General features: G+C 38.1%; 1 protein-coding gene across 4 annotated transcripts in view; it reads right to left on the bottom strand.

Annotated features, from left to right (window-relative positions):
• SUGCT (succinyl-CoA:glutarate-CoA transferase) overlaps positions 1-22,536 on the bottom strand; it is a 727,590-nt gene that overhangs the window by 242,743 nt on the left and 462,311 nt on the right. Inside the window, exon 13 of one of the 4 annotated variants that reach the window (XM_065938548.1) lies at positions 574-612. The exons of the other annotated variants lie outside the window; for them this stretch is intronic. Coding sequence (XP_065794620.1) covers positions 589-612 — 24 coding nt within the window. The 3' untranslated portion in view covers positions 574-588. Of the gene's footprint in view, positions 1-573; positions 613-22,536 lie in introns of those variants that run through there. 4 annotated transcript variants of the gene reach the window in all.

Genomic DNA, 22,536 nt, shown 5'->3' on the forward strand with positions numbered 1-22,536 from the left:
AGCCTGTTTTCAACATCTGTGTCTCCATTCAGTTCAGTTTAGTCACTCAGTAGTGTCCAATTCTCTGTGACTCCATGGACTATAGCATGCCAGGCTTCCTTGTCCATCACCAACTTCTGGAACTTGCTCAAACTCAGGTCCATCAAGTTAGTGATGCCATCCAATCATCTCATCTCATCTCATCCTCTGTCATCCCGTTCTCCTCCTGCCTTCAATATTTCCCAGCATCAGAGTCTTTTCTAATGTGTCAGTTCTTCGCATCAGGTGGTCAAAGTATTGGAGCTTCATCTTCAGCATCAGTCCTTCCAATGAATACTCAGGACTGATTTCCTTGAGGATTGACTGGTTTGATCTCCTTGCAGTCCAAGAGACTCTCAAGAGTCTTCTCTAACACCACAGTTCAAAAGCATCAATTCTTCACTGCTCAGCTTTCTTTATGGTCCAATTTTGTATGGTCCAATCCATACATGACTATGGGAAAAACCATAGCTTTGACTAGATGAACCTTTGTCAGCAAAGTAATATCTTTGCTTTTTAATATGTTGTCTAGGTTGGTTGTAGCTTTTCTTCCAAGGAGTAAGCATCTTTTCATTTCATGGCTGCAATCACCATCTGCAGAGATTTTGAAGCCCAAGAAAATAAAGTCTGTCACTGTTTCCATTGTTTCCCCATCTATTTACCATGAAGTGATGGGACTGGATGCCATGATCTTAGTTTTTTGAAGGTTGAGTTTTAAGCCAGCTCCACTGCTGTCTTAAATGTCTCCATTGCTGCCTCCATTGCCTCCAATGTCTCCATTTCTGCCCTGCAAATAGGTTCATCAGTACCTGTTCTTTACTGAATATTGGGGGGAAATAACATATTCCCAGAAGGGAGCTGAAAATAGTTGCATCCCTCAAATTTTAAGAGTGTCTTGGGAGGCAGGAAAATGACACAGAGCCTAAGGAACTGCCCCAATGGAGCAGGATGCCAGAAAGTGGACCAGAACATTTAGGAAGAGAAATATTATTTTGACCACTAGGTGGTTGAGTGACACAGGGGTGCAGAGAAGAGACTGAAAGTATCAGAGCCAGGCCCAAGTAGCCCCCCATGCTTTTAATTCTGTGCCCTTTGGACAAGTTGCTTTACTTATTTTATTACTTAAAAAAAGATATTAATATGTACATTACAGAATGTGAACTTTCTTTTATAATTATTTTTATTGGAGTATAGTTGATTTACAGTGTCACATTAGCTTCTTCTGTACAGCAGAGTGGATCAGTTATACATACACATAATATCCACTACCTTTTAGATTCTTTTCCCATATAGGCCATCAAAGAATAAAGAGTAGAATTCCCTGTGCTATACAGTAGGTCCTTGGGGCTTCCCCATGAGTCAGTGGTAAAGAATCTGCCTGCAATGCAGGAGCCACAGAAGATGTGGGCTCGATTCCTGAGTCAGGAAGATCCCCTGGAGGAGGACATGGCAACCTACTCCAGTATTCTTGCCTGGAGAATCCCATGGACAGAGGAGCCTGGCGGGCTCTTGTTCTCAGTCCATAGGATCGCAGAGTCGGACACGCCTGAAGCGACTGAGCGCACACACATGCATACAGTAGGTCCTTATCAATTATCTATTTTGTATATAGTAGCGTGTATGACACAGAAGACGCAGGCTCAATCCTTGGGTCAGAAGATCCCCTGGAGGAAGGCATGGCAACCCACTCCAGTATTCTTACCTGGAGAATCCCATGGACAGAGGAGCCTGGTGAGCTGCCATCCATAGGGTGAGAAAGTGTTGGACACACCCAAAGTGACTGAGCATGTATATGTCAGTCCCTTCCCAAGCTCCCAGTTTATCCCTCACTCCTTTCCCCCTTGGTAACTGTAAGTTTGTTTTTTTATAACTGTGACTCTTTTTCTGTTTTGGAAGTAAATTCAATTAAAAAAAAAAAGTGAAGCACTCAGTAAATGGTGTTTCATCACTCTTAATAGTAAATGTTCATAAAAAAAGACAAATTGTTTACCTATGCTTTATATAGGCCCCTGACACTTCTTCAACATGAGTAAAAGTTAGCTTCTGGTTTGAACCTGCTATTCAGCCTGGTTCTGCCCCTCCACTAGAGCTATACTGTGTTCATGTGTGTCTGACTTATAACACATAACCTAACCTACTCCACTAACTGGAGGGAATTCATTGCAAGAGCTTGTAGTAGAGCTCCTTCTGGAGAGAAAACTGTCTCTGTTTAGAAGAATATCCTAATAAGTTATTTGGGTAGAAAAGGTGAGATCCTGGGAGACATAGATAAGAAGCAGGCAGTAAACACAGCCTTAGATGAATAGCTGAGGGATTCTGAATGGAGGGGTGATGAGAAGGAAGGGAGGCGGGGAGATGGGAGAGGAGAAGGCGCTGACAGTGAGAGAGGCCTGCGGTGGCAGAGGAATGCAGTCAAGAGGAACTTCCTGGTGGCAAAGAGGTTTAATAATGTTTAAGAACAAGGGTGCCTCCTATTCTTCTTAAGCATTTTACTGGGATATCAACACTCTCCTGCCTCTACAGTTCTTCATTATGGAATGGTGCCATGCAGGAGTGAACAGGGATGACTTGGGGATGCTAGTTAAGAAAAAAGGATTGAGTTTCCCCTCAGGGTCAGCATGGAGAACAGAGAACAAGACAGCTGGCGGAAAGATGAGGGAGGTCAAGAGTTTACCAGGAAAAACCACCCATGAGAATCAGGTCGAGGTTGGACAGAAATCTGGGGGATGGCATTGGAACCTTCCAGGAGATATGAAACGGGGGACTGAGACCATTTTAGTTAAATCTCAAAGGACAGGGTGACCTCAGAGACAAGGGTGACCTCAGCTAACATCTGAGTCACATTAGCATTTCCAGATCAAGAGGAGGAAGAGATAAGATAGCACGATGATAAGTGGGATTCTAGAGAGCAGTGATTTTCACAGCTTGTTTGTATTTTATGGAGACACTTTTCCTTCAGATGAAATATTTGGAAGTCCAGTGTGAAAACAAGGAAAAGATGATCTGTTTAGCTTGATGGTGTGTGTGTGTGTGTGTGTGTGAAAGAGACAAAGAAGAAAGTGTGGAGAGACAGAGCCATCTCCACTTGCTTCCTCCTCTCTCCACTTCGTTCTCACACATATAGCAGTTCTTCTTGTGGTTGGGGTCTAACCACCATGGTTTTAAAACCACATATAATATAAAGGTACATCTGGCTATTTTTAAAAGAAGAAGCACATTAGGTAAGCACATAGGTCTCAACTCATTGCCTTGACTCCCTGTGTGGGTCTACATAAAGTACCTTACTACTCTTGTTCTTCATCTCAAGACTGGGTATTTAAAAGACCTCCCAGGATGATAATTAAATGCAAAATTATACACAAAGTATTCTAAAAAGTGCTTAACCCATTACTGTTACTGTAATAGTATTCCTTTGCACAGGAATAATAAGCAGATAGTTTATTAAGCAATTTCCAGGTTGGCAATTACCCCAAAGAGATCTTGGTGGAGAGAGGGGAGGATGCTCCACAGCAAAGGAAGCTACTTGGGAGACATGACAGGAGTGGAGCATTCTGGGGCAGGCTCAAACCAAGGGGAGAGTGAGGGAGGCTCCAAGGGGAAGGAAGGTTCTCCATCCCAGAAGAGCTACCACCAACACCTCTGTAAGCCAGAGGGTGTCTGACTTACAACACACAATCTAAGTTACTCCACAAACTGGTCAACTCAAGTCCACTGGATTGGTTTACTACAAACCACAGGCTGACTCTTCTGAGCATGTCAAAGGACTTTTAATTACCATTAGCAGAAACAAACTGACTAAAATAAAAAAATCCAGTGTTCAGTGGGACATGGTATCTTGAGACTGAAGGCAGAACAAAATATCAGTAAGAAAAAATATTTATGGCTCTACTGCTCCAGCCTCATTCTAAAATGAGGAAATGGCAATTATCAGGAATTTAAAAGTTCCTTACCAAACATAATTTTCTTCTATGCCACCCCACCAAATTTTTGATTACATACTGGGATGTGTGTGTGTGTGTGTGTGTGTGCATTCCCAAAACTTAGAAGATACATATTATCTGAGTAAATAATCTAACAAATTCCAAAAGCTGAAATAGTGCATATTTTCTACAAAAAAAAAAAAAAAATCTTGGAATTCTATTGCTTTTAATAAAATTTATTAACTTAATCATTTTCTATAAAAGGAAATGTTAAAAAGTAGAGGGAGTATAAAAATGATTTGTGCAGGCTCATAAAACAATAAATTGTACTTTGTAGAATGCAGAAAATGAGAGAGAAATTTAACTCTCTTCTGTTTACAGTAGCCATGTGAAGTCCAGGGCAGAATCCAGGTCTGAACAATTCATACTGCCTGGGCAATTTGATTCTATGGAGTATGTGTTTGGGGACAAAGTTTTGAATCCTGGGGAGGGCTAAGATAGAATAGAACTGCTGTGTTTTTGGAAAGAAAAGCAAGAAAGTAGTACCAAGACTTGGAAAAAGACTTGTGCAGTCCCTGGCATGGGGAGGTGGGCAAGTGGAGAAAGAGAGTTTAAAGCCTGAAGGATAATGAAGTGTAGCCTTCCCTTGTGGAACCAAGGAGTGGTTCCATATGTCTTTATTGGCAGGGAGATTTCTAGAAAATCCTGTTATCAAGCATCAGAGAGTTTGGACAGAGATCAAATGAATTGCCCAAGGTCACACACTGTGTCAGGGCAGACTCAGAGTTAGAACTCACAGCCTCAAGTTTCCAATCTATTGCTTGGCTCTCTCAACCACAAATGCTTGTCAAGGAAAAAAGTCTCCCTAGAGCTGAGGCAACACAGCTGGAGAATATTAACCCCAAAGTTTAAAACAGACAGGATTTCACTGGATCACAGATCCATAACCTCCTTTGGTGGATACACGGGGGAAGCTAGAGGGCAAGGGGGTGGGGGTGGGGGTGGCGGGGGTATGGCTGAGAAAACAGGGAAGCAGGAGGAGAAGTGGACAACAGAGGATGAGATGGTTGAATGGCATCACCAACTCAATGGACATGAATTTGAGTAAACTCCGGGAGTTGGTGATGGACAGGAAGGCCTGGGCGTGCTACAGTCCACGGGGTCACAAAGAGTCAGACATGACTGAGCGACTGAACTGACTGACTGACTGAAAGAAGATGATAAGATCATCCCACGTCAGCAAACCACCAGCCTTCAAACACACACACACTGCTGGTTGACAAAATTGAAAATACTCATCTGAGAGAAGAATCATTGCTTTAGAATAAGTCATTGGTATGTCTGTAGGAGTGTGCGTGTGTGTGTGTGTGTGTGTGTATGTGTGTGTGTGTTTTCCTTAAACCCAGAAAAGAGACTATTAGATCAATAATTAGTTCTGATTTTAGAAGATGAAAACAAACAAATTGAAATAAAATATGAGAATAGTAAAGTCTGAAACCATTGGAAAAGTACCTTTCACCATCTGGGTGATTTCCTTGTATCCTTGGCCTCTAGATGCCAAGTCTTGGGTTTGCCTCCTTTCTCAGCCACTAACTCCACTGAGAATTTGATGAAAGCTATGGTCCTCTCCCAGGGAACCATTTTTGGATCCATACTCATAAGTTTAATATTAATAACCAGCCAACAAGAACCTACTGTATAGCAAAGGGATCTCTGTGCAATGTTATGTGGCAGCAGGCCATGGGGTCACAAAGAGTTGGACACGACTGAGCAACTGAACTGAACTGATGTGGCGGCCTGGATGGGAGGGGAGTTTGAGGGAGAATGGATACGTGTGTATGTATGGCTGAGTCCCTTTGCAGTTCACCTGAAATTATCACACCATTGTTAATCGGCTATAGCCCTATAAAGATAAAAAGTTTAAGAAAAAATTACAGGAGTTCAAAGATTCCATAAGTCAAAGAGCCCCCATATGAGAAACCCTGTTGTAAGAGGCTTTGCAATGCTGAGGAAGATGTGCATGGCATTGATTGGCCCACTGGTTTCCAAAAACCTGTCTGCCAGCCAGCTGCCTCGTAATCACATGGGTCATCTGTGAAAAATACAGATATCTGAATATCTTCCAGAGCCTCCTGAATCTGGTTTTGTGGTGAGGGGAGAGGGGCTTACAGGGGTGGAGCAGGTGCCCAGGAACCAGTATTCTTACAAATGTTCCAGGTGATTCTGATACACAGTCAGACCTGAGAACCACACTTTGCATTGCTGCTTAAGGATGCTGCTAATGACTTGGAAACTGAATGAGATAAAGGTAACAAGAGTTGAAAGAGTTGTAAGAATAGCAATCATATTTTCCAATCCTAATTTGGGTCCTACGGTCTAACAATGGCAAAAATATTTGAAATCCGGCCCATCCTAGGAAATCTGAGACATATGGTCATCATGATATAACATGAAAAATGTCTGAGAAATCACTGCTTTAAAGATAAGATGACCAGATGGTCTACATTAAGACAGAAAGTTCCGTCATTTGATTTCACATCCTGCATCTCTGATTTTCCCTTGCCTGTTACCTTCTCCTCAAGCTAGTGAAGCACCCTCTTACTTTTATCACCAGATTTCTCCAAATGCTCCATGTGTCAGCCTCAAGGCTGACTCACAGGTCAAGACCAGCCTCCTGGGGTGATCTCCTTTGCTGTATAAGCAAAACCCTCAGAGACTTAACCTAGTTCCTTCTCCTTAGGTAGCTACTTCCACCCAGTCGTCCCTTGACACCCTGTCCTCTCAAGATAGGAGCAAAAGAGTGAATAACAGTTAACTCTGTGCCTTCACACCAGTTCATTTTAATCACTGAATGTTACAAGGAGGAAGTCAGGAAAAGTAAAAATCACAAACATGGAAAAGCTCCCTAGTTTACAATGATCTTCCTATTGTATTCACCGGGCTCTAATTGCTGACTTCCTTGTGTATCTTCAATTTCTTCCTTCCCATTTATTTCTCAACCTGCCATAAAAATAAATATTATAATTATATAATATATAATATCTTAAATAAATAAATAAAAAATCTTAGAAGATAGAAAAAATAAAAACACAAGATAAATTGTCAGTGCATACTTTACTATTGTTGTTTAGTCACTAAGTCATGTATAACTCTTTTGCAACCACATGGACTGTAGCCCACCAGGTTCCTCTGTCCATGGGATCTCCCAGACAAGAATACTGGAATGGGCTGCCGTTTCCTTCTTCAGGGGATATTCCCAACCCAGGGACCAAACCCACATCTCCCACATTGGCAGGTGTTTTCTTTACCACTGGGCAAAGTTATAGAATTGTCCCTGTTTCAGAAACAGCAAAAGGAAATGGATTGCAAAATACAAAACATACTCCTCACTATACTCACTATGGTGGTTTGCCATATGGTATATACTGAAAATAGATGCTGACTTAAACCAAAGAAGTTTAAAGTCTAATAAGAGAAAGAGCTCACTATGATTATGCCCACTTAAAATGGAAGCTTCTGCCAGCGTTTTATAACCTTGTTCCTCTTACTACTTAGCTAACAGTGAGTAAAGGAGTTCTATAAATTAACATAAACAATCTATTTGAGTTTGAAGTGATTATTTTATCATTATCATTATTATAGCCATTTATTGGGTTGGCCAAAATATTCATTCCAGTTTTTCTATAAGATGTTACCCAAATACCCAAACAAACTTTTTGGCCAATCCAATACTATGCTAAATATTGTAATCTAAGCTATCTCATGTAATTTTTTTTCAAAAAGATTGTCAAGTAGGTAGTAGCTTCCCACATTTTACAGAAACAGAAAATGAGACCCAGATAGGTTAAGTATGTTGACCAAAGTCATACAAATTAAGTGTGCTCAAACCAGTGTTGTGTTGATAAATGTTAACCAACCAGCTCTTTGGGGTCAAGGGAAGAATCTGGTTTGAAAAATTTGCTGATTCCCATGGTGTAAATATTCCTGCCAAGGTATTTCAAGCTGCCAAGGTGATGTCACCTAGCCCAGAGTTGGGAAAAGATACACGTGGGTCCCATCTTGTCAGCTACAACTTCACCTCATCACACTAGACCAGCCTTGTTCAAAAAGTGCTGTAGTCATCCATTGCATCACGCCTGTGATCATACATGATTTTGGAAATGGACACTGGCCATGTCTCTATCCTGGCAGTATTAAACAATGTGTAGAAGATTTCATTCATTGAAAAGGTAAAATATAGAAGAAAGCCACCAAATTATCCTGTTGTTACTGCACAAAGTCAGAATCAAAAGTGAAAACTCTGTGGACAGCTTTGAAAGCTGCATTGGAAGTAGTAGAGCAAAGAAGTGAAGTGAAGTGAAAGTCGTTCAGTCATGTCTGACTTTTTGCAACCCTATGGACTATACAGTCCATGACATTCTCCAGGCCAGAATACTGGAGTGGGTAGCCTTTCCCTTCTCCAGGGGAATCTTCCCAACCCAGGAATCGAACCCAGGTCTCCCTGGGTTCCGCACTACAGGTGGATTCTTTACCATCTGAGACACAAGGGAAGCAGTACAGCAAACAAACATCACATAAAGTATAAGTCTCCTAATGGGAAATATCAGCATTCCTTGTATTTTTTTCTAAATCAAATGTTATAATCCAATAGAGAAAAGTCATACTACCCAGTCCTCAACTGTAACACCCAGGGGTTTTTGTTTTTGTTTTTTCTTTCATCTGCATAACATATTGTGCTAAAATCACTCACATGTCTTTTACTGGTTACTTTCAAAAATACCCTAAGATTCATCTTCTAGGGCAAAAGTTATAAATCAAGTCAGTGTCTACAGTCTCTGTCTGAAAATGAAAGTGTTAGTCACTCAGTTGTGTCCAACTCTTTGCAACCCCATAGGCTGAAGCCTACCAGGCTCCTCTGTCCATGGATTCTCCAGGCAAGAACACTGGAGTGGGTTGCCATTTCCTTCTCCAGGGGATCTTCCTCACCCAGGAATCGAACCTGAGTACCCTATATTTCCATCATTGCACACAGATTCTTTACCTGCTTGAGTCATTGGGGAAGCCCAATCTCTAACTCACAACTATTAATACTAATTAAGAGAAAGGAGAAAGCATACCTACATTTTGAAAAATGAGTCTGAGTCATCATGAAGTGACTTTACTCAAGTAAAAAGAGAGATAGATGAAAAGGCAAATCTCCAATATTTACTGTAAGTTCCCTACATATGAATGAGTTCCATTCCAAGAGCATGTTTGTAAGTCCAGTTTGTTTGTAAGTTCAACAAAGTTGGCCTAGGTATCCAACCAACACAATCGACTACATAGTACTGTATTGTAACAGATTTAAAATACTTTTCACACAAATAATACATGAAAAACAAACCCATAAACACAAATACATAAAAAACCAAAAAAAAGCAATTTTTTAATCTTATAGTACAGTATCTTGAAAAATACAGTAGTACAGTATGACAGTTGGTATACAGGGGCTGGCATGAAGTGTACAGACAAGAGTTACTGACTGGAGGCAAAATAGGAGGTGGAAGATGGTAGAGCTGAAGGATCTTCAGCAATAGGAGATGGAGGGCAAGCTGCAATTTCACTCACACCTGATGTTAATGGAATGAATGTTTGCATCTTTGAAAAACTTGAAACTTGAAGGTTCGTATGCAGGGGATGCACTGTTCTTTAAACCTAATCATTACTCCAGTGATACATCACAAATGAATTTGGGAGAAGGGAATTTTTTAAAGGCTTTTCTTGGCTGACAAAATCTATGAGATAAAAGGTAAGAATTACTTTGATTATAAAACTAAAATTTTCCTTCTATATTAGATTCTAAAACCCATATTATGAAAATATGTTCTCTTATATGTTAAAAATTTCAAAACAAAAATCATAAACCTGATGGAACCACTTATGAATGTATAAAGATTGGCAAACACAGAAACAATAAATCATAAACTTGTCAGAAATTATTTCCTTTGAGATTTTTATATAAAATGTCTAAGTACTCTGAATGAAGAAAAAATAAGGAAAATTAACTTGTATCAGTTGGAAATGTGAAAAACAGAATTTGTTAGCTGTCAGGAAAGTTCTTTCCTTTTAAATATATTGGCCTACTATAGGATGAAAGAAATCAATACAAATATTAAAGAATTAATAGACAAGACAGAAGAAGTTATGACTAATAATTTAGTCATTTCAATAATTTAATAAAAATTTAGTAGTTTCAATAATTTAATAAGAAGTAACTCTATTGAAATGAGATTGCAAGAAAACCCAGCAGTATCTTTGACGTATGGGTTCTTACAGAAGCAAACATGCCCATGGGCCTTTATAAATGACACAATTTCATCTCTGAAAGGACAGGTGGAAGGCATCCCAAAGAGTAACCTCATCAATGTGGAATTTCCACAGTATCCCTGGCCAGGGTGAGAGAGGGCAGGGACTTGGGGGAAGTGGGAGGAGACTTGCATCTATCCCAACAGCAGCCCTGATAGAAAACCTGTCATCTCTGGAACACATTCTAACACCAAGCACAAATTATGAGAGTGTCCATCTCTGTTTAGAGAGAATCTATAAGTTCAGAATGCTAGTCTTAATTATGTCCCATAGAGGACAGAAGAAAAGCAATGAAAATAGTATAAGATTCAGAAACAGAAAAACCAGATTCAAATTCTGATGTCATCACTATCATCAAGGTTAGGTCAAATCATTTAGATGCTGAGCCTTGGTTTCTTCACCTGCAAAACAGTGACATAAACAGCTACCTAGAAAGATGATGACAATCGAATGAGACAGTTATGAAAACTACTTTATCAACTGTAAGTTGCTGTGTAAATGATAGATCATGTGAACTCCAACATTACATCTTACTATTTCCATCTATTTGACAGTCCCTAAATTATTTGAAAATAACTACCATATACCACCAAGGATATGCAATGGAAAACAATTTCAAATACAAATCAGAATGTATCAAAACATGCTACAAGCCTAGCTGTCACCTCTTGAGTGTTCCAGTGTGTTAATGATGACAAAGTCATTTGGTCTTGTACACTTCTAAGACAGAAGTATGACTACCACTTGAGTGATACACATAGTTACAATGGAGGTCTGGTTACATTCTGATATATTTTGACAATTAAAGCATTTTCTGTTGGGTAGAGTGGAGTGTGAGAGAAAGAGTCAAGTATGATTTTAAGATTTCTGACCTGAGCAACCGGGAACACAAGAGTTGTCACTTAACAAAGATGAGGAAGAAAGACTGTGAATAGAGCAAGTCTAGTGGGAAAGATTATTTAAATTTGAGAAGTTAGACAACTACAAAGTGATGTCAAGTACTACTTCAACAAAATAGGAATGAAAAGACCACAAAGAAAGAATGAAAGCGAAAATGGTATATAATGTCGAAACCAATTCAAGTGTTCTTTGAAAATAATTCTTGAGATGTTAACTTTGCAACAGCCCTAGCAAATAACTGGTCAAAATTAAAACAGGAAATCAGTGGAAATCTCCAAGAACAATGCCTTCTAGAAAAAAAGAATTAAACAGATTACAAGAAATACACATTTAAATTAAGGAGCAGCATTATAAAATGTAGAAATTTTTTTTCTCTCAAGTATATAAAAGGCAACTAAAATCGGGAAGAAAAATATGATCTGAAATAGTCTGATGGAGTAAATATGAAAAACCTGAAGACAGACATGATTTTAAACAAATGGTATAATGTAAGAAATAATCACTTATTTGGCATTTTTGATGGCACAGAGGGGATGTCAGTGAAACCAACAAAAACACACATACAATCATAGTTCTCCACTGAAAAATATGTATGTAGTAATTGATTTTCAACATTTAGAATCAATTTATAGGCGAAGATCTAAAGGTTATGAAATTTCTGAGATATTTTGACTGAAGTCTTCTGAGATTTTAAAACTTAACTCTTTAATATAATACCACTAAGATTTTTATACATGATATCCTTAGGAAGGATATACAGTTAATTTTTTTAAGTAGTTGTTTCTTTTTTTCCTTGAAGAGCTAGTCAGTTAATAAATTCTTTTTTAAAAAAAAGAAATCTAAGCAGTTAAATTTATATCTGAATTTTACTGGACATCTGAGCTCTTTTGCCAAGAGAATCAAAACTTCTTTAAAAAATATGTCAAAAGCATACATTTTCAGGGGCAAACTTCAGATAGTACAAAAGTATAAAGCTTCAAGCTTGATAGAAACCTTGGAAGAGATCTTATTCAAAGCCCAGGACTAGATGACCTCTCAATGCTTTCATCTAACCTTGATCATCTAAGAGTTTTCATTACTACCTACATGACAAAGGTGTTCTAGACCTTAAAATGGTGTTCATCCATCTTTTAAAGACAGAAATCCAGTCTTTAGGAATGATTCCTTCAAAATAGTAAGAAGCAGAGGTAATACCTTTGGATTTTTTTTTTCAAATATTAAGCAAGAAGTTTTTAAAAAGTTGAAAACTAAAGTCTGAGTTTTAAAAAAAAAGACATAATAATCATTTGCCTCATAGCATAGTTTTTAAAAAGTCATAACTCTTCCTGACCATTAGTCCACCTAAAGATAGGCTTTTCATACTTGACTATCTGGGTTCATTTATATACAAATGGAAAAATTTTGCCATGATAACCAACATTAATCAAATAAAAATGTGTTGTTTCCAAGCCCATACCATTCAGAATGGAATGTCACCTGAAGCTTTCAGCTCCTCTCAAGGTGAAAGGTGGAAAGGGGGGCCACACCGCACTTCTACTGAAAACCTGTGCTCAAGGAGCATAAGAGCCCTCAGCTCACTACTACCTGCATGGCCATAGTTCTTTCCATTAATTGCACAGTGACATAGTCTACCACATGTTTGAAATGCATTATTTTATTCCTGAAATATTTTTTCTTCTTTTCTGAGGATGACTATGTTTGCATTCCTGTTCCATTATTTATCAGCTTTTAGATCTTGCCCATGTCACTTGAATTTTAGTCTTGATTTTCTCAAAACTACTTTATCACATCTAATTTTTAGGTTTTTTTAAAGAATAAAGAAGACAGCATATGAAACTATATAAATGTAGACATTTAATAAACATCAACTGCATTCTGAAATCATATATTTTTGACATATTAGATAGTAATTCTGAAATCAAAAGTATACAAATACCTTAACAGGACAAGAAATTGCTCCAGTTTCCAAGAGTTAATTAAGGGCATCAACTAAACTCTAATGATATTAAACAGTTTAAATGGTCTGGGTGACTTTCAAGAGAGAAAAGTCTTATATATCTCCAGTAACAATTATTTGCTTCACTTTCTGTGCAGAGAAGGGCCTTACTCTTTAAATGTAAAAGCAAGCATGTCACATACAATCAAAAGAACAAAGCATAAGTGGAGAGGAAAGCTTGGCTTTTAAAATAAAATTTGTACTAGGCCTTATTATTATACACAGCCATCTAAAAGTTATATTTTCTCCCAAATGATCTTTACCTGTTATCTAAACAATCAAGAACTACAGAAAACTGGAACTTCTCTGGCAGTCTAGTGGTTAAGACTCCAAGCTTCCACCGCAAGGGACACGGATTTGATCCCCGGTTGAGGAACTAAGATTCCACATGCCATACAAACAAAACAAACAAAAAAAAGAAAGAAAGAAAATTTCTTGAACGAAATAAGTGAAAATATATCAACTTAATTTTTTTTAAGAAGGAACTATAGAACACCATAGAACCCCATTTTCATACTCTAAGAAACATAAGAGGTCACATATTCTGTCCAACATCTTCTTTGAGCAGATGAGAAGGCAAAGCACAAGCAGATGAAGTTCATTCCACAAATATGTGTTGGGTACCTGCTCTGTTTCAGGCAGGGTGCCCATCTAGGTCTGAACTTAACAATGTCACTGAGACCTTCTGATTTCCTGTCCAGTATTTTTCTAGAGTACTCATATCTTGAGAGCAAAGGTAAATTTATTCTCACCTTAGAATTAAAGGATACAAATTCAAACACCACAATATATCATCCTGCTTACTATGCTAGGATTGAAAGATTCTAGGAAAATGATTCTCTGAGTAGATAAAGATGCCCAGAAATATTTTGTCTTAATCTCTATTAGAAAAAAATTATCAGTAATTTATTAATCTATATTATTCTGCCTTGCATGTATAAAAAGAAGGAGAAGAAAGAGAAGGAAGAGGAGGAGGCGTGGGTGGGGAAGGGAGAAAGAGAACAACTTTGAGGATTGAGAAGCTTATATAGCACCTTCAACAACCTGACTGAAGATAGGGATGTAAACTGTTAGATTAGATTTGTGATAGATGCAGAATTCAGTATAGAATTAGAGCATGTCTTTTTAAGTTAATTCTATTTTTTTCTCTTTTTGTCATTTTCCTCTTTTTCTTAAGTTCAATACAGAGGAAAAACAGACTAAAAAGTTTTGAATTTAAGATTTTATTTTTAATAAGATGTGGGATGATATTTAGTTAATCTTTGAAAAATAACAGCACAATTACCATGAAGTTGTGGCACCTTTTCTTATTTTCCTCTATAAAAATGACTACTGTATAAATTGTGTTCCAAAGCATGCCTTCAAACAATGACTTAAGATGTTGCAAGAAAGAAGGATGCCAGTCCAATAAACACAGCTTATGATCATCTCCTCTTGGAGACTGACATGTTCATTGGGTTATTAATGGCAAACGAGGAGTGTGGTTATGTTGCATATGTCGGTGTTCCCAAACTAATATAAAACAGTAAAGGTTTTTAGCAGAGCAAATATTAATACCCTCAAACTGCCATCATACAAAACAGACTGAGGAAGTAGGCTGTAGTCACGTGGAAACTTGTCTTCTTGAATGTTGAACTCAACAAAATGAAGGGAAAGCAAGAAAAATAAAGCAATGTCCCTTAAAGTCATCTGGATAATGGAGTGGGTTTTGAAACAAACATTGTCTTGTGTTTACTTATGGTTTTTGTTTATCTCTTTCCTTCCTTCCCAGGGTTATTCCCTGAAGGAAACTATAGGCTTTCAGAGAGCATTGACTGTAAAAATCCTAAGCATTTAAATAAGCATAGATAAGATATTCAAAACCCAAGAGAAATAAGTTAAAATTAATTAAATCAAGACTATAATCCATAGCATTCACTATTGTGCTATTTAGAAATACTGGGTACATGATAATACTGGGAGAGAACAACAACTGTGCATGTCAGCTGTTGCAAGAAGCCTACATCACTTGGCTTATCTTCCAAGAACAAAAAAATCAAAAAAGAAGAAATGGAGGAGAACAAGATGGAGGAGTAAGTGGATGTGGGGTACATGTCTCTCCACGGATACATCAGGAATAAACCTTCAGACACAGAAGTGCATGCAGAACACCAGCTGAGAGTGGACAGGAGTACCTGACCAGTGAAAAAGAATACATAGAACCATGCAAAACTCCGTAGGATGAAGGAACTAGGGTCAAAAACAGGAGTGTTCGTAGAACTGGACCTGCCCTCACCAGGTGGGAGAACTAAAGCAGGGGTCTGATCACCACAGTGGGGCAATTGTCTGAGTCAGAGAAACATCTAAGGCTGACAGTGAAACTGCTGATCTGTGGCAACCTAAATGGAATGAAAATCAAACAGTCCTTGCCACAGCCATACATATCCCAGACAGGATCGCTGGTCTCCTGGAAGGCACAAGGCTGGGAGCTGGAGCTTAGGGATTGTGCAGCAATCCTAAGGCAAGGGCTGCTGTTGACTGCAGAAAGATGGACTGAGGGAATGTGAGGGAGGAGACCTTGGTGGAAAATGCCAGTGGAGGAAAGCCAGGCAGCCACGGAAGCAAGGTGATACTGCTGAGTCACGTGTAGGGCGTGGGGCCATCACCATAGCCTTTCTCTCCCAACACGCCAGCATCGGCAGCTGAACAGGAGAGGCTGGCCCATCAAACAACTAAGACACTGAACTGCAGAGCAGGACCCCACCCAGGGGAGTCCTTTTATGTGTCTGACGCATGGAGCAACAGAGAAGGACCCCAGGCAAGGGAGCCCTCTAAGTGACTGAACTGGTGGAGCTATGGAGAAAGACTGACCAGAGGCCTTCTGATCGCCAGTTATAACAGGCTTGAAAAAAGACCCTGATAGGGCCATAACTCCTGCAGCCGAGACAGTCCGTGTCCCTGCACACTTGGCGCCACCAGGGTTCCTGCAAGCCAAGCGGCTGTGCCACCTTCACACTTAACTCTCACTGAGGCAGAGATGCCACAGGCAAAAAAAGTCTTGCATCTATGCATGTAGGATTGCTTCGGTGGTGTCCAACTTTTTCCGACTCTGTAGACTGTGGCCTGCCAGGCTTCTTTGTCAGAGACGGAGTTCTCCAGGCAAGAATACTGAAGCATATTGGCCAATACTGGTTGCCATATCCTTCTAGAGCACTGTATTTCCTGCTACCCTAGCCGCCAACCCCTCTGAATAACTGGTGTTGCTAGAACCCCTGCAACCCAAGCAAGCAGCTGCACCACCTCCACACCGGGCCCTCATAGAGGCAAACCCAAACCCTCCAAGGCAGCCTCAGGAGCTAAACCCCAGTGGACAAACCACATGTAATGGTGGAAATAAAACCACAATTGAAACCCAGGGGCAATGTGGCTAAGGAAGAAGACCCAAAACTTTCCCACCAGCTGTACAAGCTGCAGATTAAATCCAGACAATCAACTACGCAGATCTGTGTTTATGGAATATATAAAAGATCAATGAAAGCTCCCACAAAAGAAAACACACTAGATCTGATAGCTGTGGACATTGGAGGCAAGAACACACAGCAGCAGAACCAGATTAGAATCTGAGCTGCCCCCACAGCAGAGCCAGAGGTCACCACGGTGCTGAAGGGCATCCTAGGGAGGTGAGGTGGATTGTGGACTGTGACTCCCAGCAAGAGAAAGGACTCTGACAGCAGTGACTCAAGAAAAACATTTATTATTATTCTTATTTTTTTACTTGTTCTATAGATTCTTTTGAACTTTTTTCTTTTTTTCTCTTTTCCCCCTCAGTTGTAGTTGTCGATTTTATTGGCACTAAGAAATCCAATTAAGCTTTGAGCTTTTTTTCTTCTCTCATTCACATTTTTTATTGTTGTCATAAACTTCTGCCTCTACATTGGGCTTTTGCAGTCCTGTGGAGTTTCTCTCTTTTTTCCCTTTTCTCTTTTTCTTTATTTTTAATTTTTTAAACCTATTATTCTTTTTTCTGCATTTATTCCTTTGTTTGCCTGTCCTACGGTTCTTTTCCCCTTGTAGTTAATCTCTAATGTATACAAATCTTCCTTATCTACCTCTGTTTAACTTTGCATTTCTATTCTTTCTCTCTTTCCTTTCTCTCCTTTCCTCTCAACATATTTGTTAGTTTTATTTTCATTGCTTTATTCCCCAATTGGCACCTTGCTTTAGTTTTGTTTTCCAGTTTGTGCTTTAATTAGTTTTCTTCTGGTAGATATAATTTTTGGTTTCCTTTCTTTGCCTGGTCAATTTATTGTACTTTATTTTTGTTGGACTGTTTTGATTTTGATTATGGGTGTACCCATATATGTGTATATTCAGTCACATTTTCTATTGTTATTATAAACCTCTGCCTCTATGTTGGGCTTTTGCAGTTCTGTGGAGTTTTCCTTTTTTATTTTTTCTTTCTTCTTCCACTTTTTTCCTCTTTTTTATATTTTTAATTTTTTAAACCTATTATTTTTTCTCCATTTATTCCTTTGTTTGCCTTTCCTATTGTTCTTCTCCCCATGCAGTTAATCTTTAATGTATATAAATCTTCTTCATCTACCTCTATTTAACTTTGCATATCTATTCTTTCTTTTCTTTCTTTCCTTTCCTCTCAACATATTTGTTAGTTTTGTTTTCATGGCTTTGTTCCCCACTTGGCACCTTGCTTTAGTTTTGTTTTCCAGTTTGTGCTTAAGTTAGTTTTGTTCTTAACTGGTAAATACAATTTTTGATTTCCTTTGTTCACTGGGTCAATCTATTGTACTTTATTTTTGTTGAACTGTTTTCACTTTGTTCATTGGTGTGTATATATATATATGTGTATATTCCATTATTTTAATTATTATTTGCCTGATTTTGTAACTGCCATTTGTCTGGGGTTCATCTTTGGTTTCTCATTGTTGGATATTTGTTTTAATCTCACTTAATGCCATAACAAACCACTTGTGGAATCTTTGTTCCTGACAAGAGATTGAGCCCTGAGGCTTTGGCGTAGGAGCACTGACTCCAACACCCTAGACTACCAGAGAGCTAACCCTAAGGAGTATCAAATAGTGAGAACACACACAAAGGAAACCACTTGAATACCAGACCCACTGAACCACCAGTAGCACCCTGTGCAGGATGCCTCATCTAAATAACAAACAAAACAAAAATACAAACCAAATCATCGCAGACAGGATTACCACCTCACTCATCCTTCCCCATCAGAGGAAAAACAAACAAACAAACAAATACTCAGCACAAATCTCACCCTATAGGAAGCTCACACAAACCACTGGACCAATCTTAGGAGGGAAGAAACCAAAAGGAAGAAAGAATTCAATCTTCTTCAAGGAAAGAATTCAACTTTCCTTGAAACCTGGAAAAGGAGACCTCAAACACAATAACTTAAAAAAAAAGAAAAGGTAGAGAAATACTGCACAAATGAAGGAACAAGTTAGAAACACAGAAGTATAAATAAATGAAGAGGAAATAGGCAAACTACCTGAAAAGTAATTCAAAATAATGATAGTAAAGATGATCAAGAACCTTGAAAACAAAACGGACAAAATGTAAAAATCAATAAACAAAGATCTAGAAGAATTAAAGTATTCTTTAAGAGACAAAGAACACAATTACTGAAATTAAAAATACTCTAGAAAGAACCAATAGCAGAATATCTGAAGCAGAACAAAATCAGTGAGCTGGAAGATAAAATGGTGGAAACAACTTCTGAAAAGCAGTATAAAATAAAAAGAATGAAAAGAGTTGAGGACAGTCTCAGAGACATCTGGGACCATATCAAATGCACCAACATTAGAATTATAGGGGTCCCAGAAGAAGAAGAGGAAAAGAAAGGGAATGAGAAAATTTTTGAAGAGATTATAGTTGAAAATTTCCCCAACATGGAAAAGGAAACAGGCATTGAAGTCCAAGAGGCACAATGACTCCCATACAGGATAAACCCAAGAAGAAACATGCCAAGACACATGCTAATCAAACTAAGAAAGATTAAACACAAAGAAAGAATATTAAAAGCAGCAAGGGAGAAGCAATAAGTAACATACAAGGGAGACCCATACGCTTAACAGCTGATCTTTCAGCAGAAACTCTGCATGCCAAAAGGGAATGGCAGGATATATTTAAAGTACTGAAAGGGAAAAATCTACCCAGAAAGAATCTCATTCAAAATTGATGGAGAAACAAAAAGCTTTTCAGACAAGCAAAAGTTAAGAGAATTCAGTACCATCAAAGCAGCTTTACAACAAATGTTAAAGGGACTTATATAGTCAAGAAATACAACAGAACAAAAAATATCTACAAAATCAACCCCAAACAATTAAGAAAATGGCAATAGGAACATATATATCAATAATTACTTTAAATATAAATGGATTAAATGCTCCAACCAAAAGACACAGACTGGCTGAATGGATACAAAAACAAGACCCACATATATGCTGTCTACAAGAAACCCACTTCAGACCTCAAAAAACATATAGACTGAAAGTGAGAGGATCAAAAAATATATCCCATGCAAATGGGAAGCAAAAGAAAGCTGGAGTAGCAATCCTCATATCAGACAAAACAGACCTTAAAATAAAGAAGATTACAAGAGATAAGGAAGGACACTGCATAATGATCAAGGGATCAACCCAAGAGGAAAACTTAACAATTGTAAATATCTATGCACCCAACATAGGAGCACCTCAATACATAAGACAAACACTACGAGACATAAAAGGCAAAATTGACAGTAACACAATAATAGTAGGAGACTTTAACACCCCACTTACACCAATGAACAGAGCATCAAAACACAAAATTAATAAGGAAATAATACATTAGATGAGATGGATCTCATTGATAGCATTAGGCCATTCCATCCAAATGCAGAAGAATACACCTTCTTCCCAAGTGTACACGGAACATTCTCCAGAATGGACCACATCTTGGGTCACAAATTAAACCTCAGTAAATTTAAGAAAATTGAAATTGTGCCAAGCATCTTCTCTGACCACAATGCTATGAGACTAGATATCAATTACAAGAAAAAAAGTGTAAAGAAACACAAACACATGGAGATTAAACAACATGTTTAATAATCAACAGGTTATTAAAGAAATTAAAAGGGAAATAAAAAAAATTTCTAGAAACAAATGACAATGAAAACATGATAACTCAAAACCTATGGGATGCAGCAAAAGCAGTTCTAAGACAGAAGTTGATAGCAATACAATTCTACCTCAAGAAAAAAGAAAAACATCGAATAGACAACCTAATGTTACACCTATAGCAATTGGAAAAAGAAGAACAACAACAACAAAAAAAAAAAATTAGTAGAAGGAAAGAAATCATAAAGATATGAGCAAAAATAAATGAAAAAGAAATAAAAGAAACAATAGTAAAGATTAATAAAACTAAAAGCTGGCTCTTTGAGAAAATAAACAGAATTGACAAACCTTTAGCCAGACTCATCAAGAAAAAAAGAGAGAAGAATCAAATCAACAAAATTAGAAATGAAAAAGGAGAGTTTACAACAGACAATGCAGAAATACAAAGGATTACAAGACACTGTTATGAACAACTATATGGCAATAAAATAGATAACCTGGAAGAAATGGATAGATTCTTAGAAAAGTTCAGTCTTCCAAGACTGAACCAGGAAGAAATAGAAATTATGAACAACCCAATTACAAGCACTGAAATTGAAGCTGTGATTAAAAAAATCTCCCAAAAAACAAAAACCCAAGACCAGAAGGCTTCACAGGAGAATTCTATCAAACATTTAGAGAAGAGACAATGCCTAGTTTTCTAAAACTCTTTCAAAAATTTGCAGAGGAAAGAACACTTCCAAACACATTCTATGAGGCCACCATCATCCTGATACCAAAACGAGACAAAGACAACACAAAAAAGAAAACTACAGGCCAATATCACTGATGAACATAGATGCAAAAATCCTCAACAAAATTTTAGCTAATAGAATTCAGCAACACATCAAAAAGCTCATACATCATGATCAAGTTGGGCTTATTCCAGGAATGCAGGACTTTTCAATATATGCAAATCAATCAATGTGACACACCACATTAACAAATTGAAAGATAAAAATCATATCATAATCTCAATAGATGCAGAAAAAACCTTTGACAGAATTCAGCACCCATTTATGACTAAAACTCTTCGAAAAATGGGCATAGAAGAAACCTACCTTAACATAGTAAAGGCCATATATGATAAGCCCATGGCAAACATCATTCTCAATGGTGAAAAACTGAAAGCATTCCCCCTAAGATCAGGAACAAGACAAGAATGTCCACATTCACCACTATTATTCAACGGAGTTATGGAAGTCCTAGCTATAGCAATCAAAAAAGTAAAAGAAATAAAAGGAATCCAGATTGGAAAAGAAGTAAGACTCTCACTGTTTGCAGATGACAAGATACTGTACATAGATAAACCTTAAAGGCAGTATCAGAAAATTACTAGAGCTAATCAGTGAATTAAGGAAAGTTTCAGGATACAAAATCAATACACAGAAATCACTTGCAAAAAAAAAAAAAGAAGAAGAAGAAGAAGTCACTTGCATTTCTTGTGTACACCTTTTCCTATTTGGAAATGGGCATACCAGACCACCTGACCTGCCTCTTGAGAAACCTGTATGCAGGTCAGGTGCAACAGTCAGAACTGGACATGGAACAACAAACTGGTTCCAAATAGGAAAAGGAGTACACAAGGACAGAAATGGTATGGACCTAAGAGAAGCAGAAGATATCAAGAAGAGGTGGCAAGAATATACAGAAGAACTGTACAAAAAAGATATTCATGACCCAGATAATCACGATGGTGTGATCACTCACTTAGAGGCAGACATCCTGGAATGTGAAGTCAAGTGGGCCCGAGGAGCATCACTATGAACAAAACTACTGGAGGTGATGGAATTCCAGTTGAACTATTTCAAATCCTGAAAGATGGTGCTTTGAAAGTGCTGCACTCAATATGCCAGCAAATATGGAAAACTCAGCAGTGGCCACAGGACCAGAAAAGGTCAGTTTTCATTCCAACCCCAAAGAAAGGCAATGTCAAAGAATGCTCAAACCACCGCACAATTGCACTGATCTCACACGCTAGTAAAGTAATGCTCAAAATTCTCCAAGCCAGGCTTCAGCAGTACGTGAACCGTGAACTTCCAGATGTTCAAGCTGGATTTAGAAAAGGCAGAGGAACCAGAGATCAAATTGCCAACATCCACTGGATCATCAAAAGAGCAAGAGAGTTCCAGAAAAACATCTATTTCTGCTTTATTGACTATGCCAAAGCCTTTGACTGTGTGGATCACAACAAACTGTG

Source organism: Muntiacus reevesi, chromosome 6 (genome assembly GCF_963930625.1).
Source record: "Muntiacus reevesi chromosome 6, mMunRee1.1, whole genome shotgun sequence".
Classification (NCBI taxonomy): domain Eukaryota; kingdom Metazoa; phylum Chordata; class Mammalia; order Artiodactyla; family Cervidae; genus Muntiacus; species Muntiacus reevesi.